At 31.1% G+C, this 26421-nt stretch overlaps 3 protein-coding genes across 12 annotated transcripts in view; 1 reads left to right on the forward strand and 2 right to left on the reverse strand.

The window, feature by feature from the left end:
• Positions 1 to 13672, reverse strand: part of LOC127069035 (retinoic acid receptor RXR) — a 50768-nt gene extending 37096 nt beyond the window's left edge. The window contains exon 1 of the mRNA XM_051005660.1: positions 13507 to 13672. Coding sequence (XP_050861617.1) covers positions 13507 to 13525 — 19 coding nt within the window. The 5' untranslated portion in view covers positions 13526 to 13672. The remainder of the gene's footprint in view (positions 1 to 13506) is intronic.
• LOC127069032 (transcriptional protein SWT1-like) lies at positions 1 to 19652 on the forward strand. Of its 9 annotated transcripts, XM_051005642.1 has the most exons (15): positions 120 to 147; positions 1020 to 1053; positions 14612 to 14702; positions 14853 to 15528; positions 15614 to 15799; positions 15873 to 16105; positions 16182 to 16418; positions 16502 to 16732; positions 16821 to 17069; positions 17179 to 17371; positions 17461 to 17576; positions 17648 to 17805; positions 17890 to 18030; positions 18248 to 18458; positions 19047 to 19652. In XM_051005642.1, the coding sequence occupies exons 1-15, from the start codon at positions 135 to 137 to the stop codon at positions 19068 to 19070; spliced, it is 2793 nt and encodes a 930-aa protein (XP_050861599.1). In that variant the 5' UTR covers positions 120 to 134; the 3' UTR covers positions 19071 to 19652. The 9 variants fall into 9 exon arrangements, 8 of the variants coding, with proteins under 8 accessions (XP_050861604.1, XP_050861598.1, XP_050861599.1 ...); XM_051005641.1 differs by lacking the exon at positions 1020 to 1053 and having other exon boundaries at positions 23 to 147; XR_007783272.1 differs by lacking the exons at positions 120 to 147; positions 1020 to 1053 and adding an exon at positions 7422 to 7471 and having other exon boundaries at positions 18248 to 18653.
• Positions 18769 to 26421, reverse strand: part of LOC127069037 (phytanoyl-CoA dioxygenase domain-containing protein 1 homolog) — a 9657-nt gene continuing 2004 nt past the window's right edge. The window contains exons 1-5 of one of the 2 annotated variants that reach the window (XM_051005666.1): positions 21880 to 22306; positions 20867 to 21010; positions 20353 to 20466; positions 19702 to 19852; positions 18769 to 19430 (exon numbers count right to left, since the gene is read on the reverse strand). In XM_051005666.1, the coding sequence (XP_050861623.1) occupies positions 19012 to 19430; positions 19702 to 19852; positions 20353 to 20466; positions 20867 to 21010; positions 21880 to 21882 (831 nt within the window). In that variant the 5' untranslated portion in view covers positions 21883 to 22306 and the 3' untranslated portion in view covers positions 18769 to 19011. Of the gene's footprint in view, positions 19431 to 19701; positions 19853 to 20352; positions 20467 to 20866; positions 21011 to 21879; positions 22307 to 26421 lie in introns of those variants that run through there. The other variant, XM_051005665.1, reaches the window with a different exon arrangement.

Genomic DNA, 26421 nt, shown 5'->3' on the forward strand with positions numbered 1-26421 from the left:
AAGAAAGAGAGAGGAAGAGTGAGAGAGAAAGGAAGTAAGGGAATATGTGAATGTATGTATGTGTGAAACAGAGAGAGAGAAAGAGAGCTTGCATTACATTGCCGTCGGCGAGCTTAGGAGTCAAGTTCTAGTGCATGGCCGAAACGGGTGAGTCGTCTTCTCCCACCCTTTCTCTCTCTCTCTCTCTCTCTCTCTCTCTCTCTTTCTGTCTGTCTGTCTTTCTCCCTCTCTCTTTTTTAATGCTGCCGCTTGAGCACGGTGAAGTAGAGGGATAAAAAGAGAGATGAGAAGAAGGGAGAGACAGAGATATATGTATGTGATATATATATATATATATATATATATATATATATATATATATATATATATATAGAGAGAGAGAGAGAGAGAAGTTTGATCATATGTCGAACTAATCCATTTGTATATTGGCTTACGAATAATATCATTTTTAAGTGCATTCATAATGATGCAATTTTTGTTGTTATTATTATCGAAAAAGAAAATTCATTTCTACACATTATATATAACGATATTTTTGCAATATCATAATATAAAAACACACACATGTACACGTATGTGTATATGTATGTATGTATGTACATAGGAAAATATCTTTAATTATAAAAAACGTTTAAAGTTAAGAAAATATTAACGAGATATTAATCTCAAGATATAATTCGATAATTTAGCTGAATTATTTTTTTAGTACGAACGCGATCCAGTCGGTCTTTCAAAGTAAAATCAAGAGTATGTATCTCGGTGTAACGACCTAAGAGTTTACATTAGACGTAAACAAAACAGAGGCTCGTGCTTTCGACCCCGAGTTCGTCGTTTGCGAATACAATCCCTCAGTATTACTCTGTCTTCGATCGTGTCAACATCGTCTGTCTCGTAGCTCTTCGTCATTCGAGAAATTAATTAATTAACTTTATTAATAATTCTATAATATACATATTTATATCTAAATCTAGATATATGTATATGTAAGTATATAGATATATATATATTTATATTTTAAGAAGGATCATCTTCGTATGCAGCAAACTTTATCTGGTGAGGATCAATTCATAATACTTGCGACGTAAAATTAATAATGTAAACACAACACAAATATTGTCGAGCTAATTGACCGCTTCATCCTATTTTTTCTCTTTTGCGTTTGTTTTCCTTTTTGTAATACTTCTGCGCGTTTAACTTTTCATACGAAATATCCGTCTATATACGTATAGATCAGTTTCGTTATTTTATTCTAATCTAAGCGTTTTACTATATTATCTAATTTTACTATAATTTCACTTTTATCTATATACGTTTACAGCAGTCGATGTTTCTGAATGGTAGCGATGCAAACACAAGAATATAATTATCGATACAAAGATAATAACACGTACAATTTCATTTAACGAGAAAGAGGGTGAAAGAAAGAGAGAGCGTTTATATAAATTGATCTCAGTATAGATCAGTTCACTGTACTTGGAATCAATTCACGTATCATTTTACTGCACGTGTGTGCCTTATATAGGATGAATTATTATTATTATTATTATTATTATTATTATTATTAATAATGATATCACCAAAATATCTCGATCGTTTATAAATTGAAAAAAAGAAAAAATAAGAAAATAAAAAAACGGGGAAAAAGAAGAAAGAAAGAAAGAAAGAAAGAAAGAAAGAAAGAAAGAGAAAAACGTCATGGAGTTCTCGTAAAAATATAATTTTCTTTTCTTTTTTGTTTTTTGTTTTCTTTTTTATTTTTTAATCTTAGCATCGAAATTCTCTCGCTCGTGTACACACGTATATATTTAGATAGGATCTCTCCTCTCGCAGTTTTCTGCCGAGAGTCTTTCTTTCCGCGTCTGCGCGTGGATCGGTCATAAGTAGTCGTCGTCAAGGTCAGCCACCTACATATACTCAGAACAGTAAGTCCGTACATGCGATTCCGTTTCTACTTGCCACGCTGTGTTCTTCGTGTCAACTCGTTTTCTACGACATTTATCGTGGATCGAATGCGTGTATTTTTATTAAAAAATAAAACAAAGAAGCAAACAAAAAAAAATAAAAGAAGAAAGAAGAAGAAGAAGAAGAGGAAGAAGCAATGAAAAAGCCAACGGAAGTCAAAATTTCGACAGGAGAAATTTCTTGTTTCTTTTTTCTTTTCTTTTTACATTTTTTTTTGTCTTTCAAAATCGAACACAAAAACGAAGGAAGAAAAAGACAAAGAGGAAGAAGAAGTCTAAAAGAAGGAAGCTAGCTAGTAGATGGGGGGGAGGGGGTTGACTGAGAAAAGGAAAAAGATGGAAGAAAAGAGAGAGAGAGAGAGAAAATAAAAGAAAAAAATTTTAGCTGCAGCTGTTTCGTCTGGTCGTGGCTTTGCACAATGCAAAATTCGGGTTTCTAATTCTAAAGCAGGCACCAATCAGACGGGCTATTGTTCACGCGTGAACACTCAAAAAATCTCTCTCTCTCTCTCTCTCTCTCTCTCTCTTTCTCTTTTTCTGTCTGTCTGTCTCTCTCTTTTTTAGCTCTTAATCGCTCGTTTGAATCCTAATAAACGGAGAAACGACATACCGTTTGTTCGACGTATATATATAAGTAAAATATATAGCTCTTGTAGTGAGTTACTCGAAAGGGAGAGACCATTGCTTTATTTTTGTATTTTTTACTTCGTTTTTTTTTTATTTTATTTTCGAAAATCGATAGTAGATGAGAGAACAATTGCTAAGAAATATTCCGATAAGCTTGTTTACTTCTTTGTTTTGTTTTTTTTTCTTTCTAATTTGACGCAGTTAATCGTAATAATTTTAATATACAATATCGTCACGTTTCTAATATTCTTTAGACGACATATATGAACGTAAGACTATTAGATTCTTCTTTTTAATCTTCCAAAAGCCATGTATTAAAACCGGAGAGAAGGAATTAAAAAAAATATGTCGTGGACTCGTTCGATTATTTTCTTTTTTCAATTTCATAAAATCAATTATAAATAATTTTCAATGATATAATCCTACTTCTAAAGAAAAAGAGAAAGAAAAGAGAAAAAGAGGGAGAGAGAGAAAGAGAGAGAGTATATTCGATGATATATAACGATTATTATTTTAATCAATATAATTTCATTATATACAATTATCCTCCGTCTTATCTGTTTCATAGTCGAGAATAAAAAAAAGAAGAATAAAAAAGAAAAAGAAAAAAAAAAGAAGAAGAAGAAGAAAAGAAATTTTAATCAGATCATTTAGAACATGCTGATGATTAATATAATAAAAAGGATGGCAGAGATATATTATATCGTATTTCCTATCTCAGTCGCACGTTTACGCGATGTGTCATTAAATGCAAGCAAGCTGCATGAGTTATGGAAGCTTCAGAAAGGCTAGAGAGATATCGAGATGGCGGTTGGTTGGTTGGTTGGTTGGTTGATCGGTCTGTCTGTTTGTCTGTCTGTCGGTCGGTCGGTCGGTCGGTCGGTCGGTCGGTCGGTCGGTCGGTCGGCCGGTCGTATGCATGATCAACCACGTTAACGCGAGTTAGCTAGCGAGCGCATGCACGCATCGCGTTATAAATAATGCTCGTTTATAAGGAACGAGACGAGAGAAGGATGATCAATCGGCTTTCCGAGTGGGGACGACGAGAAAAGGCGAGTAAAACAGTCAAGGTCGACGCATAATTTCGTCGCATTGCGACGTAGCCCAAGCCACGCTCTTCTTCTCTTATATTTTTTTCAAACGAATCGAGACAATCCTTTCTTTTCATTTTCTTTCTTTCTTTTTTTTTTGTTATTCTTTTTTCCTTTTTCTTTTCTTTTGTTCTGCAAAATTTCGAATAACAAAAAAAAAGGAGAGAAAAGAGGAACTTGCATTCGTATTTTATATCTCGTTGGAAAGATACATTTTTAAGTCGTCTCTAAACTTTTGAAGAAACGGAGAATTTTTATTGAAAAGTTAGAATTATCTAACGAAGAAGAAAATATGTTAAAGAATTTTCACTCGTATTTCATTCCTCGTTAAATAAATCAATTTTTTTTTTGTTTTCAATTGTTCGATTCGAATTAAGAAATCGAAAGGAGCTTTCTTTCTTTCTTTCTTTCTTTCTTTCTTTCTTTTTCTTTTTTTCTTACGAAATTTGAGTAATAAAAAAAGAAAGAAAGAACAAAGAACTTTTATTTGTATCGTATATCATTTTAAAGAAATCACTGCTTGTTTCTTTCTTTTGTAATCGTTTAGAATTGTAATGAAATCATAATATTTCCAAAGGAACGTTTAAAATATGAGCGAGACGGGAAAAAATAAAAATAAAAATAAAAAAGAAAGAAAGGAAAACATAAAGAACGAACATTCTTTAGATTTCGCTTGTCATTGACGATTTTAATTGATTTTAAATGAAAACGTTTGAATTCCAATCGGTATTGGATTTTTAAAAAGGTCTGACCTTTTTAGAAACCTAAGTAAGCCTAATCAAAATCCAAACACAATGATATGAAACGAGTACCATGGACATCGTTAGTGTATGCGCATATTACGTTTGAAAGAACCAGATCGCAACGGCCTAAATACAATTTTATTCAGATACACGTGTAAGTGTGCGTATGTATGTAATCGTAAACGCACATTCCACTCGTTTTTCATCGAGAAAGAAGTACATATGTATATGTATATACGTGTATATCTATATACATCGTAACACACATACATATATTATTAATGATCTCAAAATAGAACAATAATTTTCTCTAAATGATTTATTTATCATCGTTATTTCAATAACGAGTAACGTTCGTTTCAGTTTGCATAATAATTCTGAACGTAACTCTATTTTATTCTCTGTTCTTTTTATTTATTTACTTACTTACTTACTTATTTATTTATTTATTTTTTTTTTGTTATTATCTCTTATTTTTTATTTTCCTTTTTAATTTTGTTAAAAGGTAGTTTATTATAAGATAATCTAATAGACAATGAACACTTTCAAGATTACTTGGATCGTAAAAATAGTTACTTACAAGGTAGCAGGACGTATTAATAACGTTGTGATTGATCGATCGTTCGTAAAGACGATGACACGCTTAAACTCACCTGAAAAACAAAAAGATAGATCACAAAATTAATTATTTTATACGTCTATGATATAAACGTGTTCGTTTGTTCGATTTTATAGGATATAAAAAAAGTTATTCGGTTGTTCTTTCTATACGTAGATACATATATTTAAAAAAAGAAAAAGCAAATAGAAAAACAAATAAAATAAAATAAAAAAAAAAAAAATAGCTTACAACGTTTTATAACTGGGCCAACTTTACATAGAGACACATACACAGAATAAAATGGCGCACCTGCGCTATTTTGAATTCTAAACATGCGACGAGTCTACGGGACACGAGTCGGAGGTAGCTAGAATAGAGAAGATACAGTGAATGTAAAAAGTATTCGTATATTCGTTATAGTAGTTTTCTATGAATACATTTTATTATTTGTTTATAAATTATTTTTTTATACGTTATAAGAATTAAAGAATAATGCATATAAATTATAATTTTCTTTAAATATTTATTTCTTCGTTGTATATAATATATATATATATATATATATATATATATATATATATGTATGTATTCTTTTTTGTTTTTTGTTTTTTTTTTTCATATATTCTGCCTGTTTTTAATATATTATAAAAATTATAATAATATATAACATGGATAATAATTATTTTCCATAAATATAAAATTCCTTCTTGTAATCATACAATTTTTCAATATAACACTACTCTTATACGTTTCAAAATAATACGACAATAGTACATCACACACCCAATTATAATTTTCCATATAAACAACATTACAATTTTATTTTCCATTCCACATATTTTTATATAATTCCTCTCTCTCTCTCTCTCTCTCTCTCTCTCTCTCTCTCTCTCTCTCTCTCTCTCTCTCTCTCTCTCTCTCTCTCTCTCAATATATATATTTCTTATATACAAAAAAAAATTATATATACATATATATACGCGATAAAAAAATAATTAAAAAATATACTATACATCTAAATATATAAAACAAATACTAATAAATATACTATATAAAAAATATACTAAATATATAATAAAAAATTATAAAGGATTTACGAATACTTTTTACACTAACTGTAGATAGATAATTAGATGGAAAGAAGTAGAAAAAGAGACTGAAAGAGAGAGAAGAAAGAGAGAGAGAGGAGAGAGAGAGAGAGAGAGAAAGAGAAAGAAACAATATAGAAAAGATGAAAGAAAGAGAAGGATGACAAGTAGGTCACTAGGTGAATCGTGCTAAACAGTACACAGGAGTGTCCCGACATTGACCCATATGTCTGCTTTGTGCACTCGGCTTCCTCTTTGCCCTTCTTTCCTCTAGTCTTCCACCCTCCCCACTACTACTACTACTACTGCTACCCCTTTCCTCCTCCTCTCTCTCTCTCTTTCTCTCTTTAGCATCTTCCATCTTTCTCTACCATCCAAGTGATTCCCCTCCAACGAAGCGGTTCGCTTTCCAACCAATTGCATAGGGTTGGCCTCGCTTGCACTTAAAATGCACTTGCTCCCACTCTCTTTTCCCTCCCCCTCTCTCTCTCCTCTCTCTATCTTTCTCTCTCTGTTCCACACCCCCACTACCCACCCTCCCTACAAGAGCACCCCAACCTACTACTAAACTCAACGATCGATGCCCTACCACCATTTTCTAATTCGATGAAAGCTTATCGCGAATTCTCTTCGAGTGTAATGAAAAATATGAGGACGAACTTCTACTTTTAAATCATCGATATATATATATATATATATATATATATATATATGTATGTATGTATGTATGTATGTATGTATGTATGTATGTATGTACATACTGAAGCAATAATACCTTCCGTTTTAGAATAAAAGAGAAGATACGCGCCGATAAACCAAGCGACCTTTGCTCGCCATGCTAACTACATACATATATGTATATGCATATATGTACATACATATTATACATAATTCTTTACGTTTAACGGTACGAAAGCTTGTCCTTTTAAAATGTTGATATATATATATATATATATATATATATATATATATATATACATATGACGTACATGTATATAGATATATGTATGTTTAATAGAGACTCATGGTTCACTTTGATAGATAAATAAACAAACTTGAAAGAAAAACTCACTAAAAAAGAGAAAGAGAGAGAGAGAGAGAGAGAGAGAGAGAGAGAGAGAGAGTCAAGAATAAGGTTTGTAATTCATGCCCTTCGTAGTTTGTCGAGCAGAAAGTCGAATAGATAAAAAAATTTCCGCTGAAAACAAGAATGGCCTATCATGACCGTCGTCGGTCAACGGAATCCAAGCGTTAAAAGAACGTATATATACAAAAACATTGACATACACATATATATACACATACACATAGGGATATATTTATATATGTATGTTGTATGTTTATACGTATTAATACACAGGTACGTGTAATATATTATCACACGTATATACCCAATGTATTCTTTCACAGTTGCTTTACTGGCGTTACCTTATCGTGTAGGCAGCCTCTGTAACGCGGCCTTTATCGTAACTCGTCCGTATTTTTAAAGTTCACTTCTTCTTTTAAATTTTTATTTAACGTAGGATGCATATATATATTTGTGTGTGTATGTATGTAGATGTGTACGTATACATGTATTCGTTTATTATGAATAGTCATGCTTATTCCCTTTGTTATCAACATTCTATAACTTTTATCTATATATAAATTTTTTGTTACGTCAGATAATGAATTTGTGATCTATGTTTATATTCAATTCTATTTATTTTTTTGTTCGAAATGTACGATAATATTATTTCAGGATGTTTTTAAATTCTCTGTTTTTCTTTTTCTCTTTCTCCCTCTCCCTATTCTTCTTTTTTTAAATCGTATGCAAATATTAGATGGACGATCTACGATAAATGTTTGTATAGGATAAATCAAAAGTTCCTAGGTGACCTTAAAAATCGATTATGTAATCTTCTTCGAGTTATTTTAAGCTTGGCTTCAAAGTTTGCAGTTTTATAATTGGGACTTTTAGTTTTACAATCCGAAAAAAATCAAATAAAACAAAACAAATGGATCTGAAAGGTTTGGAAAAAGGCAATTGTTTTAAAAAAAAAAAAAAACATCTAAAAACTTTTGCCCCCATTCGATATTTATGATTTTTTTTGTTTTTTAATAAAATACAATACGATGGTTTTTGTTAGTTTTCAATGTTTCTATTTTATTTCATGGTTCTCTCTTTTTGTTTCTTTTTTAAGTCATTTTTATGATTAATTTTAATAATGAACCGTATAGGTAGTATTCGTTGGATGAATGATAAAATAATTTTAGTATTCGTAAAGAAACATTTGATGCTGTTTTCAATGCACTTTGTAGGATTATTCGAAGTGATTTTAGCGGCTTTCCTAGCAACATACGCAACGATGTATTGCGTCCACGACGCCGACGGCGGTAATTATCAAACGCGTTTAATTAAAGTGACACAGAGAGAAAGAGAGAGCGAAAAAGAGCTCGAAAGAGAGAGAGAGAGAGAGAGAGAGAGAGAGAGAGAGAGAAATAGCTTTTCGCCCAAGGTTACATGGAATGCAACACGATCTCGTCCATTTTAATTCCACCGAGAGAACACTTTCCGCAAAGATTATCGTTAAAAATATGAGAAAACTTGAGATTCAATATTCTTTTAATAATAATTAATAATATTTAATTGCTCATTATATTAATATTTCATTTAATATATGTCAATGTAGATATGTATATATACATATACATATTTCTGAATCGTACAAAATAATAACATTTCATGTTTCTAATAATATTATAATAATATAAATTAGAAATGACAAAAATATAATATAAATTATTATTCTAATATATGATCTGTAGTATGATATTGTAAATAATATTTGAAATTTTGCGAATGCCTAAGAAACTTTTCTATAATTTCGTGCGATAATAATCGTTGTGGAACGAGTACGTTATGGTATGTTGAACACGTAAAAGAGAAAAAGTGAAGGAAAGAAGAAGAAAAGATAGTATATATGTAAAGAAAGAAAAAAAAAAGGAAAAGGAGTGAAAACTCAAGGAGAAATTTTCCATGGTTTAACATCAAGGCTTCCTATCGAATAAGACTATCGAAAAGAGAGTCCTATATTTTCTTTCATAAAATCGACGATGTTGTCGATCGAAATAATTATTAAGAAAAGGTTTCGAACGATTCTCGATAAATTTGTAGATGTTATACAGGATGGAACATTGAAAAAATGGAAACATTGAAATATTCTTGATATTATTTATAAATGGTTAATTTTTTTATTTTCTGTTTCTCTCATAATTTATTATTAAATTTGTGTTCTCAAACATTGACAATATCTATTATATTTCAAACAAATATTTTCATACTTTCATTGGTATTTATAATTTTACGATTTAAATGCTTCAAAAAACTCTAATGAATTAAATTGTGATTACTGAAAATGAAATTAAAAAACTGTATTATTACATTTTTCCTAAATATTGTGTAGATATCAGTGTGTACATTTTTTTCGGAAAAAGAAAAAGAAAAAGAAAAAGAAAAAAAAAAGAAAAAGATATTTTCATACGTTCATCGTCATGACGTTCTTTTATTATTTTACATTTACGTTGTTTTAATTCTTATTTTGTTTTAAACTTAAGCTTCAAAAACTGACGGATTGATATCAGTAAAAAATATATAACAAAACTTGTCCTACATAAATAGATAAATACGCACACAAATACGAACGCGCCTACGTACTGCGCAAAATTATTTTGAAGAAAAATAATTTCCAGAACAACATCATCGTCATTAATATTTGCTGAATTAAAAAATTCCATTCTGTATTACATGTAAGAAATTACAATGAGAAATATCTTGGAAAGAATTTATTCATCCTTTCATCCATGAGCAAGGATCAGCTCGCGTGAAATTGAAAAAAGTAGGAGAGGAAAGAAGTGAAGGGTAGGAGGAAAGGAAGAGGAGAAAGAGGAGGAGGAGGAGGAGGAGGTAATAAAGAAGTAGAAGTAGAAGTAGAAGCAGCAGAAGAAGAAGAAGAGGAGGAGAAAGAGAAACAGAAGAAGAAGAAGAAAAAGAAAAAGAGAGAGAAAAAAGCAAAAAAAGAAGTGGAAAGGATCGTCGAAGCGTGAACAGCTTAGCAACCTTGAAAGTTTGCAAGTAGGCGTGTCCCGTTCTGTAGCAGACCAATGTCAGTAGGTCGAGACAAACACTTGCCATGAGAACCTGGCGAGAATTGCGTAACGATTGCATAATTATATATGCTTCGGTATAGTGCCTACGATCGAGCGAACCGCGATCAATAAACCCGTTATATTCCTACATCGAGAACGTATCATGATTCATTGTCGACCTTAGTGCATTGTTGTCAACGCATTTTCTTTCATATCTTCGACGAAAGAAGAAAAGAAAAAGCAAAAGAAGAAAAAAAGAATCAAAGAAAAGCAGCCAAGAAAATTCGTCCGAATTAATTCCATCCGATCTAATTAATTCAGTGCGATCTAATCGATCTAATCCGACGAATATGAAATGACATTGTCGAATGTCTTGGATATTAAAAAAAAACGAAGTGATCTTAAAAAAAGAAAGAAAGAAAAAATAGAGGTATTTAAACAGAAAAAAAAGTTACCGTAATTTCATTTCGAGTATTTTAAAATAACATACAAATCGTGGAGTCGATTCGAGCCGAGTCGAGCCGAGACTCGGGTAGGATAATCTTATCTCCTCTATCGCGAGTCAAGCAAACTCTGGTAAAAAAAAAAAAAAAGAAAAAAGAAAAAAAAAGAAAAAAAGAAAAAATGTTAAACCCACGCTAACACGACTCTCGCTTGCTCTTTCTTTCTTTCTTTATGTAGAATTAGTTCGAACGAGAGACTCATAATAATTACAGGACATCCTGAACGATAGGAGGACACTCCACGAAATAATCTAAATAAGCGAGAGTACATGCATACATACATATGTACTTAGATGTATAAGTATATCCTTGTACAGTTTCTACCACCCACGCGATGCGAATCTCGTGTTTAATTATTATCACGCGAGAGAAAAAGAGACAGAGAGACAAAGACAGAGATAGAGAGAGAGAGAGAGAAGGAGGAACTTTCAAATTTATTTATATACTTTGAAAAGTATGTGTGTGTATATATATACATATTCCTTCCTTTCTATATTTTATATAGCGAATTAAGATTCCAAGAGGATAGTTCTACCGGCTCGAAAAGTTATTTGTGGTAGGAAGGATAAACGGGAAGCAAAGAAGGAACGTGTGTGTATGTGTACGTATGTATACGTGTATGTAAGAAAGAAAAGGAAAGAAAAGGAAGGTGGTAGAAGAAGAAAAAGAAGAAAAAATAAAAAAAAATAAAAAGAGAAGGATAGGTATATATAAGAGCTGCACAGCTCTCGTCCTTGGACTTATATAACGAGGAAGAGACTAAGAGAGGAAGGAGGGAAGAGGGATTGCAAAAAAAGAATAAAAAGTATGACGGAAGAAGGGTGGAAGAACGAGGATTAAAGATGAAGGATAACGAGCGACGTGAGGGACGAGAGTTCACGTTTGTTCATGTCTGAACAAAAGAAGTTTCGCCGAAATTGTTTAGCTTAACCGGGTATAAGACTGTGCCTGGCTGCCATCTTGAAACGTGTTCAGTCACATCAACAGTTGATTCGTTTGATTTTCCAACGAAACAAATGTTCAAATATTAGATACTACGTTAAAGTAATATATATCTTTCCTGTTTTTTTTCTTTTTTCTTTCTTTCTTTCTTTCTTTCTTTTTTCTCTCTTTGCTCGCTTTGACACCCGACGATTTTTCTATTTCGATCTTCTTTATCGACCGAGACAATTGTACGAATATTATATGATTGGAATAAAAATTTGCAATAATAATAAAGAAAAAACAATAGAATGGCATAGAAGATCGTTAGATAATATGAATAGAAAATTACAGAATGAAGTTATAGTGTTGAGAAACGTGTTTCTGTTTCTTTCTTTCTTTCTTTCTTTTTTTTAGAAATGGAAAAAAGAATTCTGTTTGAGAAAGATAAGAAGGTTTAAAAGATCGAGAACGAAAGAAGAAAGAAGGCAAAAAAAAACAAATTCTTTTTTGCATTATAAAATTAGAAAAGAGACAGAGAGATTTTTAAATCGCTCGAAAATGTTCCTATATAAAATTTATAAATTGTTCGATAATAACAATCATATTTGTTATCTTTGGAATCATTTGATTAAAAAACCAAGAAAATTAAAAAAAGAAAAAGAGCAAGAACGAAAAGAAAGAAACAGACAGGCACATCACATCACATCACATTGGTTCTCCTTACGACCAGCTGGAATTCAGTCGGCCGCCATGTCAGCGAGTAAAGAGGGTGGAGTATAAAAGGGGCAAATACGTAAAAGAGAAGAGAGTGGTAGGGTTAATCCTCGGGAACTTGAGGTAGGGCGTGCACGAACGCTCGACAGGTGTCGCCACGTTACAACCTTACGGCAGATGAAAACTCGTCGAGGCAATAACAAATTCTCACACGTGTCTTTCATAGGCACAAGAGCACAACGTTAGTAGAGTATATGAGTTCTCCTCGTGCTAATATAGAAAGAGAAGGACGCTTATTTTACATTAATTTTACATTTTAGAAAATGAAAGTAAAGAAATTTGAAAGAAAAGACGATGTTCCATAAGAGAGAGAAAGAGACATAAATTAAACGAAGAGATCATAGAAAAAGGATGAAAATTAAAAAAAGATAAATAGATAGAATAAAATAACATCGACGATTTAGAAACAAAATAGATAGAAATATAAAAAGCTAGGAAGATGGATGATTGATGAAAGAAAAAGGGGAAAGAAGAAAACTAAACAAAGATATATATACATATATATAAATAATATATAAAGAGGGATTTAAAGAAACGATCGGTAAAACGTTGCTCGGTGTGTGTCAGTAAGAACGCAGAAAGAGTCGACGAGAGAGGAGAGGTACAGTCGCTTTCAAAAGTGAAATGCGAACGCATGACATAGATTCAGGTACAGAGAGTAGAATTTTTCTGTATAGAGAAAAAGAGAGAAAATGAGAGAGAGAGAAAGAGAAAAAGAGAAAGAGATTCTCGTCCTCGCGGAACGCAGTAACGCCGAGAAAGAGAGAAAGAGAGAGAGAGAGAGAGAGAGAGAAAGAGAGAGAGAGAGAGAGAGAGAAAGAGAAAGAGAAAGAGAAAGATAGGTTCGCGAATGGTTAGAAAGGAAATGTTATTTGATATATATCACGTTCTAAAGTAAAGATAAAGGGTATCAAGGTAGAAAATAAATGGATGGAATCGCGCGAATGCGGTCACTGAACTAGTTCCGTTTCGACCCTGACACTGCCATTGCCCCCCCGGGGCCGTCGATTTGTGTCAGATGCTCTCAATATTGCCGCGATTTTCACGTTTAATCACGTAAACTCACCTCTCTCGCTGGATTCCATATCGTAATTATACGTGTCACTTTCCTGGATCTATAGGACGCGAGACTATCGTCGTGCGGGCGCACGTGGAAAACTCGACTCGTGGGATTTCGGCTCGGCGTTTACTCAAAATTCACCACGGTATAAACATGGCCGGTCGGGGCACTCTTGTCACACGCACGCTGTCTATGTGTGTACCCTATGAGAAAGAGAGAGAGAGATGGACAGAGAGAGAGAGAGAGAGAGACAGACAGACGGAGAGAGAGAGAGATATATATATATATATATATAGAGAGAAAGAGAGAGAGTTAGAATGAGAGAAATAGAGAGAGAAAGAGAGAGAGAGAGACAGATAGATAGATAGATAGAGAGATAGAGAGAGAAAGAGAGAGGTCGTTGAACCTTTTCCCGAAAACTCGATGTCGCTCGCGTTTAACCGCTCCTACCGCCCGTTCTTTTTTTCGACGCCCGAGAAAAACGGTCAAGTACCGTAGCTCGGTGGGTGCCACCTAAAAATAGATTGCGATTTCGGCGATTGTTTTGACTAACAATGTGCTTCGCAACCTACTCAAAGATGGCGCCATTTTACGTCTTTAGTAATCCACGAGTTACCACAGTGCTTATTACTTGACGCGCGATTGGACCATAACTCTCTGAGCTAGGATTGGTTGATACGTATGTTAGTCGACCAATAGGACGTGACTTTCGTACCGACGATGACGTTCGAATCGGTACGAATACTTTTATTATGACGTTCTTACGTTTTCAAACACGAGACGTTGAGAGATATGTATTACTTACATATGTATCTCACGTATCGCTACGTATATGTATGATTTATCAAAATTTCGTGCGCCGCCATAACGTCGTATTCCGTATTAAATCTTTATCTTGATAGGTTCGTATTTGTGTCATAATTGAATTTTTATTTTCATTGATAATATATGGAACGACGTAATACGTAAGAAACATGTGTTCAACCTCATTTGATAATACGGAAATAAATGAACGCGTTCGATCGAATACGTTTTACGAGTAATCGTAATGTTTGTTTGTTGTTTTCAATATGAAAAAACATAAACTTCCGAAAAATTGGGTTGTTGTCAGTTCTAAGAGTCATCCAGATAGAGTTTATTATTTCAATATTAGAACCAGTGAATCCTCTTGGAAGGAACCTACAATGGATGGAACGAAACAGGTTATAAATGTCAAGATATTTGATCTTTAATATTAGATTTATATATTTTTGATTACTCCATTATATTGCGACTCCGTTTTATATGAATTATTTTAATGATATCGCCTTTCAACGATGCATATTGTTTTATTTATTTGTATATTTATGTAGGTTTTTATTAATGATGTACAAAAACAAAAAAAAAGAAAAACAAGTGAGTTCTTCGAAGTGAGTTCTAATGAATCAAGGGCAACTTCCGATATTGAAGAAGATTATAACAAAGAAGGTGTTGTACGAAGAAAATTAGTAGCCAAACGACATTCTAAATCTGCACAAGAATTTGATACGTTACAAATGGCAGAAATTAAAAAGAAAATGCAACAAAAGAAGATCAAGAGTCCTTCGAAAAGTAATTCGTCCACGAATTCGTGCAAACAAATTGATTCTTCTATGGAATTGTACAAAAGTGAAGAGGATTCAAAATTACAGATAATGACGCCACAGATGAAAGTTATTTATGAAAAGATACAGAAAAAAAATATGAACCGGAAGCAGCCGCAATTGTTTCAAAATGTTAAAGGCACTGAAGTAGTCGAAAGTGTTAAACATAGAGTAAAAGTAGATAAGAGAAGAAAAAATAAACGAGAGGGCGTGGTAAAATCCTCAAGCTCGAATCAAGGCACATCTACTTGTTCCAGTAGTCATGAAAATAATTCTACGAAAAGTAATATTAGGAATCCTTCGATCCCAGATATCATCAAAACTAAATCGGAGAGGTCAATTGTGACAAAAAATATATTGCTAAAGAAAAATAATTTTCAGTACAAATCTAAGGAAAGAGTAATAGGTAGTTACGATTATTTGTTTATAAGTGTGTGTGTTTTATCAATACTTTATTATAATGTTGATTTATTGATCCGTTACGCTTCTAGAAAATACAGAATATAGTAATAATGTAAATAAGAAAGGTGGAAGCATTATTTTAAAAAAAAATTTGGCTAAAGAGCGCATGGAAAAATTAAGAAAAACATTGAATCTACAAATGAAAGATCAAAATAGTAATGATAAGTTATCACAAAGCAGTGATGGTTCACTGCTCACGATTATAAAAGATAACGGTATGTATTTCTTTGTTCCGTGTATTGGACAAAAATATAATTAATTTGGTATAATTATATATGCAAATTTTAGAAATTCCGGATATTTATAAAACTAGTGATATAAGGTATAAAAATTTACGTAACAGGCTTTCACGTAACAAAGTAATCTCGCATGAAGATCAATTGCTAGCGTCAGTAAAATCTAATATGCAAAATCAATCTTTAAATATGTCAGGAGAAAATCTTGTAACTATGTCTAATGATTCATCTCTTTATGAAGAAATGGATTGGGAGCCAATGGAAGATGAAAAGATAACGTTCGAGGTTGTTCTATCAGATATACATATATTTTTATTTATTGGTCAAACAATAACTATATATAAGAAACATCTTTGTATAGGTACAAGCCGCTAGGATAAAATTATGCGTTGAAAATGCTAGGAATGAAACATTACCAATGGAAGGAAATATTTTACAATTTCCATCATTACCCATTCAAGAAGAAAAGAAAACTTTATACATTGTTGTAGATACAAACGTGTTCTTATCGAATTTAGATGCAATCGTAAAAGCTATGACTACAAAATTTGCAAAATATGACAAGCCAATTCTTGTAATTCCATGGACCGTTATACGAGTAAGTATAAAAAATGTATATAAATTATTTTTTAATTTTTTATATTTAGAGAAATGATTCTTTTTCTCTTCTTTTTCCTATAGGAATTGGATTATTTAAAAGACGATAAATTTGGAACAAAGTCAGTACATTTACGTATGAAAGCCAGAAAAGCTATAAATTTTCTCAATAGTCATTTATCCATTAATGATCCACGTATAGTCGGTCAAACTTTAGAGGACGTAAGAAACAACAAAGAAAGATTTGCCATTGAATGTCCGGACGACGAGATTCTACAAACTTGTTTACAAATTCGAAACGCAGGAAGAACTGTAGTAAGTTCGATAGAAAATAATTTTGTTAATATCTTGAAGGCTAAATAAAAAATAATTTATATATATGTATATATATCTTTTAATGTAGGCTTTATTATCATATGATAAAAACCTTTGCAACAAAGCAATGATATACGACATAGTAGCACTTGGAAGAGACGATCCTCTTGAAAAAATAGATTCGATTAACAATAAGAACTTATCTTTTCACGATATTTACTGTCAAAAGATGCAAGGTGAAAGCTCACAAAGTTTTTCAGCTTTTCAAGAGGAATTACGTTATTCGAACGAATTATTTGAAGAGGTGGAATCTATAATAAAAGAATTTCTTTCAGTCGTACGTATATGTGTATATATATCTTATTTTATATGTATATATGAATTTAAAAGAAAAGAAAAAATAAATATTAAAAAATTTGTCGTACGAACGAAATCGATTATTTCAGATAGTAAGTAAAGAAATGAAAAATTTATTTGGTGAAAATTGGGAAACATATACTATCGTAAAGCCACCTTGGACAGTCTTGTGCGTTTTAAAATGTGCTATAAAACATTGGATAGCTGCTATAAGCGAAGCGTTTGACAAGCAAGCAGAACATCTTCTCAAAGAACTTTTGGAAATATTTAGAACGATGCCAAGTTAGTACAAGTTAGATAATTATCATAAATACTATGATCGTATAAATTAGACTTATATGGAGAATTAACGATGAATATATTTTTAAAAGGTGGACGTAAATTGAAGGACGTTGCACATTTACTAGAGAAGTATAATGACCTGATTCAAATGGTCAATGTTGATAAATATTTTGACCTTATGAAACGAGCATCAAGTTCCATTGAAGTAATACTTATATGTTTTTCGTTTTCGTTTTCTCTCCTCTTTAAAAACGTAAACAATTTTATTTATTTTAGGATATTAAAAAGAGATGTCAAAATTATGAGAACGAGGTACGTGAGAAAAATATACAACAAGAAATTGGAACGGAAAATGATGAAGTTGAACAAAAACGTAGAGCAGAAAATGCTTTTAATTATTTCAATTATATCTATTCATATGCACGTGATATCGGGTAAAAAATTATTCGTATAAGAAATACTTTCAGAAATTTTAAACAAAATCGAATATAAATATCGTTCCTTTATAAACTTTTTAGTGGAATGGCTGCAAGTATCGTGAATATGCCATGTACTTTTTGTTACGAAATGCCAAATCCAGAACCCTCGGTTGAATATGTGAAAAAAATACAACCAGAAATTGCACAAAACGTAAATCATTTGTTACGTATTTTAAGCAAGTGAGTAAGATTTTAAACAGATTTATTTGAACGATTATATATAGATATAATTTTTCCGATAAACTTTAAAGCTTTTTGTTTACTTTTTTTCTCTCTTTTCTTTTTTTTTTCATAATTGTTTTTTTCTAATCTTTTTATTTCCTTTTTTTTTCAAATATTTCTTTTCTTTTTCATAATTGTTTTTTCTATTCTTATCTTCTTTTTTTCTTCTTTTTAGAGCTTTAGAAGAAATAAAAGATACTTCGATGAATCATGAGACATTGATTGATCTTTATCACATATTAACAAATTTCTTACCTGAAGAAACAACAATGATCACTACGGATTTGTCTCCACTCGATGTGTATTGTTGCTTAAAAGAAAAGGAAGACGTTCTGAAAATGGGAATAAGACAGCTTCATGAACTCTGCACACATTTTTGCAGATTGGCAAGTTACCGATGTATATGAATCATTATCGATATATTCATAGTCGTATTGTATTATATATTTAAAATATTTGTCGTATATGGAAATAAGAAAAAAAAAAAAATTGCTATTATTAAATTCTTTAAGATATAATACAAAACGAACAATAATTCGATTGATGCATATATAGCAGAAAATAATAACTGTGATACTAAGGTTTGTAAAGAAAAGGAAAGAAAAGAAAAAAAGGGGAAGAAAAAAGTAAAATAAGAAAAAAAAAGTAAGGAAAGAAAGAAAGAAAGAAAGAAAGAGATAGAGAAAGAGAGAAAAATATGAATATATCTTTATTTTTATTTATCAATGAGTTCACATAAAAAATAAAAAGAGATGTTAACATTAAGTTTTGTATAGCGTTATAAACACAAATAAACAAACACAGCCGCGTCGCATTATGGTTAATTATGATATTAATTGATTTTCTTTCTTCTTCTTCTTCTTCTTCTTCTTCCCCTTCTTCTTCTTTATATCTTTTATTTCTTTTTTCTTTTTTCTTTTTTTTACATTTACACTTAACTTAATTTCTATACAATCGTGCAAATCCATTTGCAGGTGGTTGTAACCAATTGTCTTTAGCGTAAGCCACTTGTTTAGTTTCAATAACGTGAAAAGTATAAGCGTGTCTTGATTTTTCGCTTTTGTTGGGATAAGAAAAGTGTACTACTTGTCCATGAATAAGAATGCAACTACCCTTGCTTACTGGAACAGGACGGAAATTGCTGAGTGGATAACACGGTGCTGCTTTGTCATATATTAATAGTTGTTGAGAATTTGGATCCTTATTTCTAACATAACGTCTATGAACTCCACTTTTATGAGAACCTGGAGCAATCCAAAGACAACCGTTTTCCTGTGTGGCATCTTCTAAAGCTATCCAAAAACCTACCAATTTAACTGGATCTGTGTATAAGTACGTTGCATCCTGATGCATAATTACTGCAATCATTTGTATATGATATAATAGTTGTATACATACATATGCATACACACACACACACACACACACAAACACATACACATATATATATATTATGTCAACCCATATATATCAAATATAATGTAAATATATATTTTTTTTTTTCATATTATATGTGTGATATATTTGTAATTAATATATTGTAATATATATATAATATATAAATGTGATATATATATATATATGTTTGTATTTAATCAAAAAAAGGTCAAAAAAAGATTATTGCTTTACCTTCCGAACCAATGCCAGGATTTTTATAAATGTACATAGATTGGCACACGGCCGGTTCTATGTAATCCAGTTGGAACGCAGCCTCTTTGACTCGTTCGTCAAATGTGTACTTTTTAAAGGTCGGATGTAACCAATGCAATGCATGACCTACCTACAAATTAAATATATATATGTGCTAATGGGTATATGTATATATGTATATAATAACTTTGAATGAATTAGTTTTATTTCATATCTAAAAATAAAATTATTGAAAAAGTGGGTTTCCATGAAAAAAAACTGTTTTACCATCAGTGGATGGCATTCGAAGTATTTGGATGCATAAATGTTGCATGCTAATAGGGGCACTCGATTGAAAGTAGTTGATGTATTTTACCGAAAGATGGCAGGAAGATAGTAAAAATAATAGATCATTGACACGATTTATCGAAGACTACACTTACAAAAGTATACATAAATGTAAATCTTGAGCTTAAAGATCGGATCTTGGCAAAAATGTGGTCAATGGATTTAAATGGGTAAAATTAATTTGTTAATATTCTACTTGATATAATATATAAGTAACATAGATTTCTAGAGATATATATAAGTAACATAAGATTTCTTTTTCTACATCGAAAATATATATCGAGCATCGAAATATTAACTTACTTTGTTTAGAGACACTCTAGGATGAACTTTCAAAGTGCCATCGTTCTCAAGTGCTTCACTTTCGAAGAATGGAGATACTTTGTGCGCACTGTCCAGAAAATATTGATCTTTACTCTGAAATATAATAGAAACAATTTTATAATCCGTGCCAAAGGATTGGCCAAAAGTTTTTGGATGGGCCAAGAAGTTTCTAGGCGATCTTAAAAATCCAATTACATTTTTTTCGAAACGTTTTAGGCCTATTAGTAATTGGGCTTTCAGTCTAACAAGCTTTTGGCTTGTTGTTTTGTAATCTGAAAAAAAAATCTAACAAAAAGAAAAAAAAAAAAAAAAAAAGAACAGAAAGAGATCAGCCCAAATAGTCTCGAATGAGAATAATTGATTTTTAAATTGATCCAGGAACTTTTGGCTCATGCTTAAAAACTTTGGCCTATATCCTACACGCATATACGTGATAATATAATTAGAAACATAAAAAATAATCTTCTGTTTTATTTTCTTTCTTTCTCTTTACTTGTTGCGCGTCTATCGTATTAAAAATTTTCCTCTCCGTTTCCGGTGGCAAATTCTTCGTAAATTCTTCACCGCAGAATTTCAATTCGTCGATTTCTTCTGGCTTGAAAAAATCGTCGAGTACGATGTAACCATTCTTCTCGAACTGCAACATATCAAATTTTGTAATGAAAAAAAGAAAAGGAAAAAGAAACGAAGAGTCAGTGAAAAAGAAAAAGAGAAAGGAGAAAAGAGGAAATTGAAAAAATCGTTGGATATTTTCAATGTAATTTTCAAATAGAAAGATAAAATTCTAACGTATCAGTTGGGAATAGAAAAAACGATAAAATGTGTTGCATCATTTGTCGATGTGTTTTCGATGACGGGTCGTCATCTAATAATAGACATTGTTTGATAAACTCGCTTGGAATAGTCGAGTATAATAGACGCTAACACGATTATTCATGAAGTTCTTCCTTAGAATTTCTATCCTATTTTAATTAGACCGTATGATCATCGTTTCAATATCATGATCATTATTATATATTTTTTTTCTCTTTTAGAAATTTTTTTTCCAGCATTTTTTTATCTCAACCTTTTTCATTTCGATGCTTCGCTTCCTCTAAAATTTGATTGCGTCAAGTTTCAAGGCATTTCCATTTGTTTTTATTTGATCAGACCAGACATACTGCATACGTTTTTAAAACGATGAATTTTTTTTCTATGTGTTTGTGTATATGCATTTTTAAGTCGAAGTTGTTATGAATGATTTATCATCATCATTATCATCATTATCGTCATCATCATCATTATTATTATTTTAAGTAGATTATATTAAATTTCTAATCTATTTATATTGATTTATGTTATAGTAATTATATATATGATATATATTTATTATTATTAATATTAATAACAATATTATTATTATTATTATTATTATTATTATTATTATTATTATTATTAAATTCGTTATATCACGAATTATAAAATAGAATAATGGTATCATCGGTGTATTCTGTATGTTTTACGTACCATCCTTGTTTTTCTATGGAAAGCACGTTTATTAGAATAATAATCTTCATTTGAGAGAGAAGAGTTAGGTCAGGAAGGTCCAGATCATGATCCGAACGACCCGTAGGGTAAACGGGATTCGTAAAAATCATTTCGAGCATGTGATCCTCTTATGGAAGAAACACGAATGTTTTCTCGCTCTTGGAATATCGGTTTTAAAGTTAAATGTAAGCAGTCCGAAGGTTATTCGCCATCGTGGAAAGTTCGTACCTGAAGTATATTTTCTCTCTTTCTCTCTTGGGAGAACTTGGTACTTTCTCCTTCGGAAGGAAAGCAAGCGAGCAACACGAGAAATGTATTTTAATTCTTTTCGTGTTCGAATCTTCTCTCTTTCGTTGCAATTTAATATGAATATTCATATGAACTTAATCATTGTCGCGTTAATACATGATATATATTCAGTAATATATTAAAAATATAATGTGCGTGTATATGTGTTTGTAAGAAAGTAAATGTTATAATATAAATATTTTAATGAAATAAATGTTTCAATAAAATAGATATTTTAAAGAAATAAGTATTTTAAGAAAGTAAATATTAAGGGAGAGAAATATTTTAATAATATAGATTTTTTAAATGAATAAATATTTTTAGAAAATAATTCTTTAAAGTACATACATACATACATACATACATACATACATACATATACATATATTTAAATTTGAAACGTATAAGATATAAAAAATAAAATGAATATATATATATATATATATATATATATATATAAAATCATAACTTTGATCTCAAGGAAAATATTGTCAATATTATGAAAATGAGATAGATCCCACGAAGGAAGGCAACTTTGTTAGAGCCCTTTTCTAAACGTGATTTATTAAACACAGGAATATTTTCCTCGTATTTATTCGTAGCTCCTGTTGAAAACTATCGACAAAGTCGTGAATCACTTTAAACGCGAAAGTTAGATATCACGCCAGTTTGATCGCAGCATTATGGTTGCTCGATCGCGAGCGAACGAGCGAGCGAGCGAAGGAGCTTGCAAGCTAGCCTATCTAGCTATTCAGCTAGCTAGCTAGCTAGCTAGCTAGCTAGCTATCTAACTAGCGGGAACGTTTATTAAACCGATGTCTAACAGAGCGGATTAACTAACTCTTTAATTAGTTACCAGAGTAGTTATTAATCGCATCGGTAATCAGCAAGAAACGTGCTGTTGTACTTCTCTTACATTGCCCGTAAATTACCTGCCAAATTTTCTTCTTACGAAGAATTTATATTCACGTTGATCGACTATTATTTTACAATATGAATTTTTCGCTAATTAGAATTACATTTGTAATTTTTCTTTTTTTTTTCCCTTTTTCTTTTTTTTCTCCTTTTCTTTACTTTTTTCTTTCATTTTTTCTTTCTTTCTTTCTTTCTTTCTTTTTCTTTATTTTTTTTTTTTTTTTTTTTATAAAAACAGACGTCAAGCGAAAAGAAATAATTTGCAAGTGTCCGATTGCATGTTCATTTATTTATTTTTTTATTTATTTTTTATTATCAATTTTTTATTTTCTTTTTATTTTTTATATAATCGCGAAAATGTCCAATGAATCCTTTTTTATGCAATGTTTATATCTATTCTTTTTTATAATATTTATATATATTTTTTTTATTTTGATAAATAACGAACACATCAAATAAATTTTCTTATAATCTAAACATACATATATTTTTATATCTAAACATATATGTATATATATACATAAAATGTTTAATAATTTTTTTCAATGCATCTAAAAATTCCATTTCAATATATGAAATTATTCATTTAAAAGAATTATACATGTCCTTTAGTTTTCTTTTTTTTTTTTTTTAATCTTCCTTTTAAAACAAATACTTCGTGAATCCAAAAGAAAAAAGTAAAAGAGACAAGAAAAACGTACATATACGTTTTGTCTGTGGCACGGAATTGTCAAAGAGTTTTTTCGTTTTTAGATCAGAGATTTTACATATAATATTATTATTATTATCAAATGTTACACATATACACACACACACATACACACATACACACGAAGTAAAGAGATAGATAAAGAGATACAGACAGAGATTCAGAAAAGAGAGAGACAGAAAGAGACAGAGAGAGAAAGACAGAGAGAAAGAGAGAGAAAGAAGACAGAAAGAGAGAATGAAAGAAACGATATCATTAATAACGTCATATACGTTCTTTACTCTCGTTTCGGGCTTCCCACATCAGAGAGCACATTGTATCCTTTGTGGCATGGCGGGGCTTCCGAGGGTCCCACTTCCGGCGTGGCAAATACGATCTCTCTCTCTCTCTTTCTCTTTCTCTCTCTTTTACTCTTTCCTTCTCTTTCTCTCTCTCTCTTTCTCTCTTTCTCTCTTTCTCTCTTTCTCTCTCTATATATCTCTCCTTCCTTCCTTCTTTCTTTCTTTTTTTCTTCCTTCCTTCCTTTTCCTCCTTTTCAACCCAATCCTTCTTTTTCTCTTTACACGAATTAGGGCCTCCTCCGTTCGTTCTCTTTTTCTCGGAGCTTTTTCAGAAAAGTGCACCGAGCTCCGTCTCGACGGCACACGAATTCTTCGTGTTCGTCAAAGGGATGCTGGAAACGCGCGAAGCGAGTAAAAAGAGAGAGAGAGAGAGAAAGAGAGAGAGAGAAGAGGAAAAAAAAGAAAGTGAAAGAGAGAGAAGAGAAGATCATCGTGAAAAGTTCAAAATAGCCATGGCCGACAGGTGGGTGGGTGGGTGCTACGTCATCGTTCTCGACGTGTCCTCGTCCGTGCTTTTCTAAAATTTTCATCGTTGTACATATAAATCTGGGTGAGTCAAGGCGTGGGTATATGAATCGACGAATAAGAATAGAGGGACGCGGACGCGAATATGCGATTTGTGTGGGCCGAAGGTTTGTCATTCTCGTTTACATATGTATGTATGTATGTATGTATGTATGTTATTTCAAGTACAATGTTATCGAATCTAAATAGATATTGAATTATAAAAACTTTTGTGATGGTTTAATTATATTTTTCATGATTTTCTAAATTAAAGGATAACGTTCAATGGAAAATGGAAAATATTGTGAATGTTATCGAAGGAATTCAATTAAATCGATGTTTATATTAATTATGTTGATATTAGTACTCAGTAAAATGTCATGAGAATGAAAGTAATGAAATCAGAGTAGAGAAGAAATATAGGAAAAGATTTCTTTTTTCTTTTTTATTTTAGTTTTTTTTTCTTTTTTTTTGTAAGAAGAGAGAGAGGGAGAGAGAGAGGCAGGATGTTGTTTTTATCGTGATTAGGATGGAACGCTATATTAAGAAATAATTGATTCTCTAATTTATAAATATTTTATAAGAGATGGAGATAGATAGATAGATAGATAAATAGATAGATAGATAGATAGAGAGAGAGAGAGAGAGAGAGAGAGAGAGAGAGAGAGAGAGAGAGAGAGAGAGAGAGAGATAGTTGACGTTGAATAAATACATTATGTATGAAAGAGGAGTCGAATTAAATTAGAGTAGATTAATTAGGGTATCTAAGGATAGATTTGACAGTAAAGTGATATATTAAAAAATATGTCAGAATTAAAGTAATGAGGACGGTGTAAGCAAGACAGAGATAAAAAATGCACTGTTTCAAATATGTGTATATATATATATATATATATATATGCAATATCGGATAAGGTAAATACATTATTTATGGAAGAAGATTAAATTAAAGTAAATTAATTAGGATTGTTCAATATACATATATGTATATGTCATTATTATATACGTAATTATACATACATATATATATATATATATATATATATATATCGGGATGATATTAAAATGATATATTGGAAAGTATGTCAAGATCAAAATAATAAGATCAGTGTAAACTCGGGAAACGGAAAATGCAGTATTTTAAAGAGACGGAGAGAGAGAGAGAGAGAGAGAGAGAGAGAGAGAGAGAGAGAGAGAAAGTGGTAAAAGAATTGAGAGAAAGAAAACGCTTCTCTATCATGATAAGAACTAGAAATTTAGGGAGTAGAAATAATTGTTTCTTATATGTACATAGACACACACATACATACATATATATCTTGTTAGAGAGAATGTGAGGAAAAGATAGACAATGTTGGATAGAATAATACATTATGTATGAAAAAATAATGGAATTAAATTAGTGTAAATTAATTGCTAATAATTAATAGTGTAGATTTGACAGCGATAAAGTATACGACATAGAAAGATAATATCCATTTTAATCTTGTAATTATGATAAAATGGAAGTAAGAAACTGTTAAAAAATAATTGTTCTTATTTGTATACATAAACGCTTATCTCTAATTATTATCATCGTTGTTATTATTATTATAGTTTAATAAATATAAAACTTTCTATCTTTCTTTCTTTTTTTCTTTTTCTTTATCTCTTTCTCTCTCTCTCTCTCTCTCTCTCTCTCTCTCTCTCTATCTCTATCTCTCTTTCTCTTTCTCTGTCTTTTAGTCTTTCTCACTCTCTTTAAAACTACAAGACGCTTTTCAT

This window comes from Vespula vulgaris, chromosome 14 (genome assembly GCF_905475345.1).
Source record: "Vespula vulgaris chromosome 14, iyVesVulg1.1, whole genome shotgun sequence".
In the NCBI taxonomy this organism is placed as follows: domain Eukaryota; kingdom Metazoa; phylum Arthropoda; class Insecta; order Hymenoptera; family Vespidae; genus Vespula; species Vespula vulgaris.

Excerpts from the sequence above, each read along its gene's own strand:
- LOC127069032 (XM_051005641.1), top strand. The coding sequence starts at position 59 with ATGTGTGAAACAGAGAGAGAGAAAGAGAGCTTGCATTACATTGCCGTC. Across the intron at positions 16,106-16,181 it reads ATGAAAAGATAACGTTCGAG|GTACAAGCCGCTAGGATAAA; the intron begins GTTGTTCTATCA and ends ATCTTTGTATAG. Across the intron at positions 18,459-19,046 it reads GCACACATTTTTGCAGATTG|GTGGTTGTAACCAATTGTCT; the intron begins GCAAGTTACCGA and ends ATCCATTTGCAG.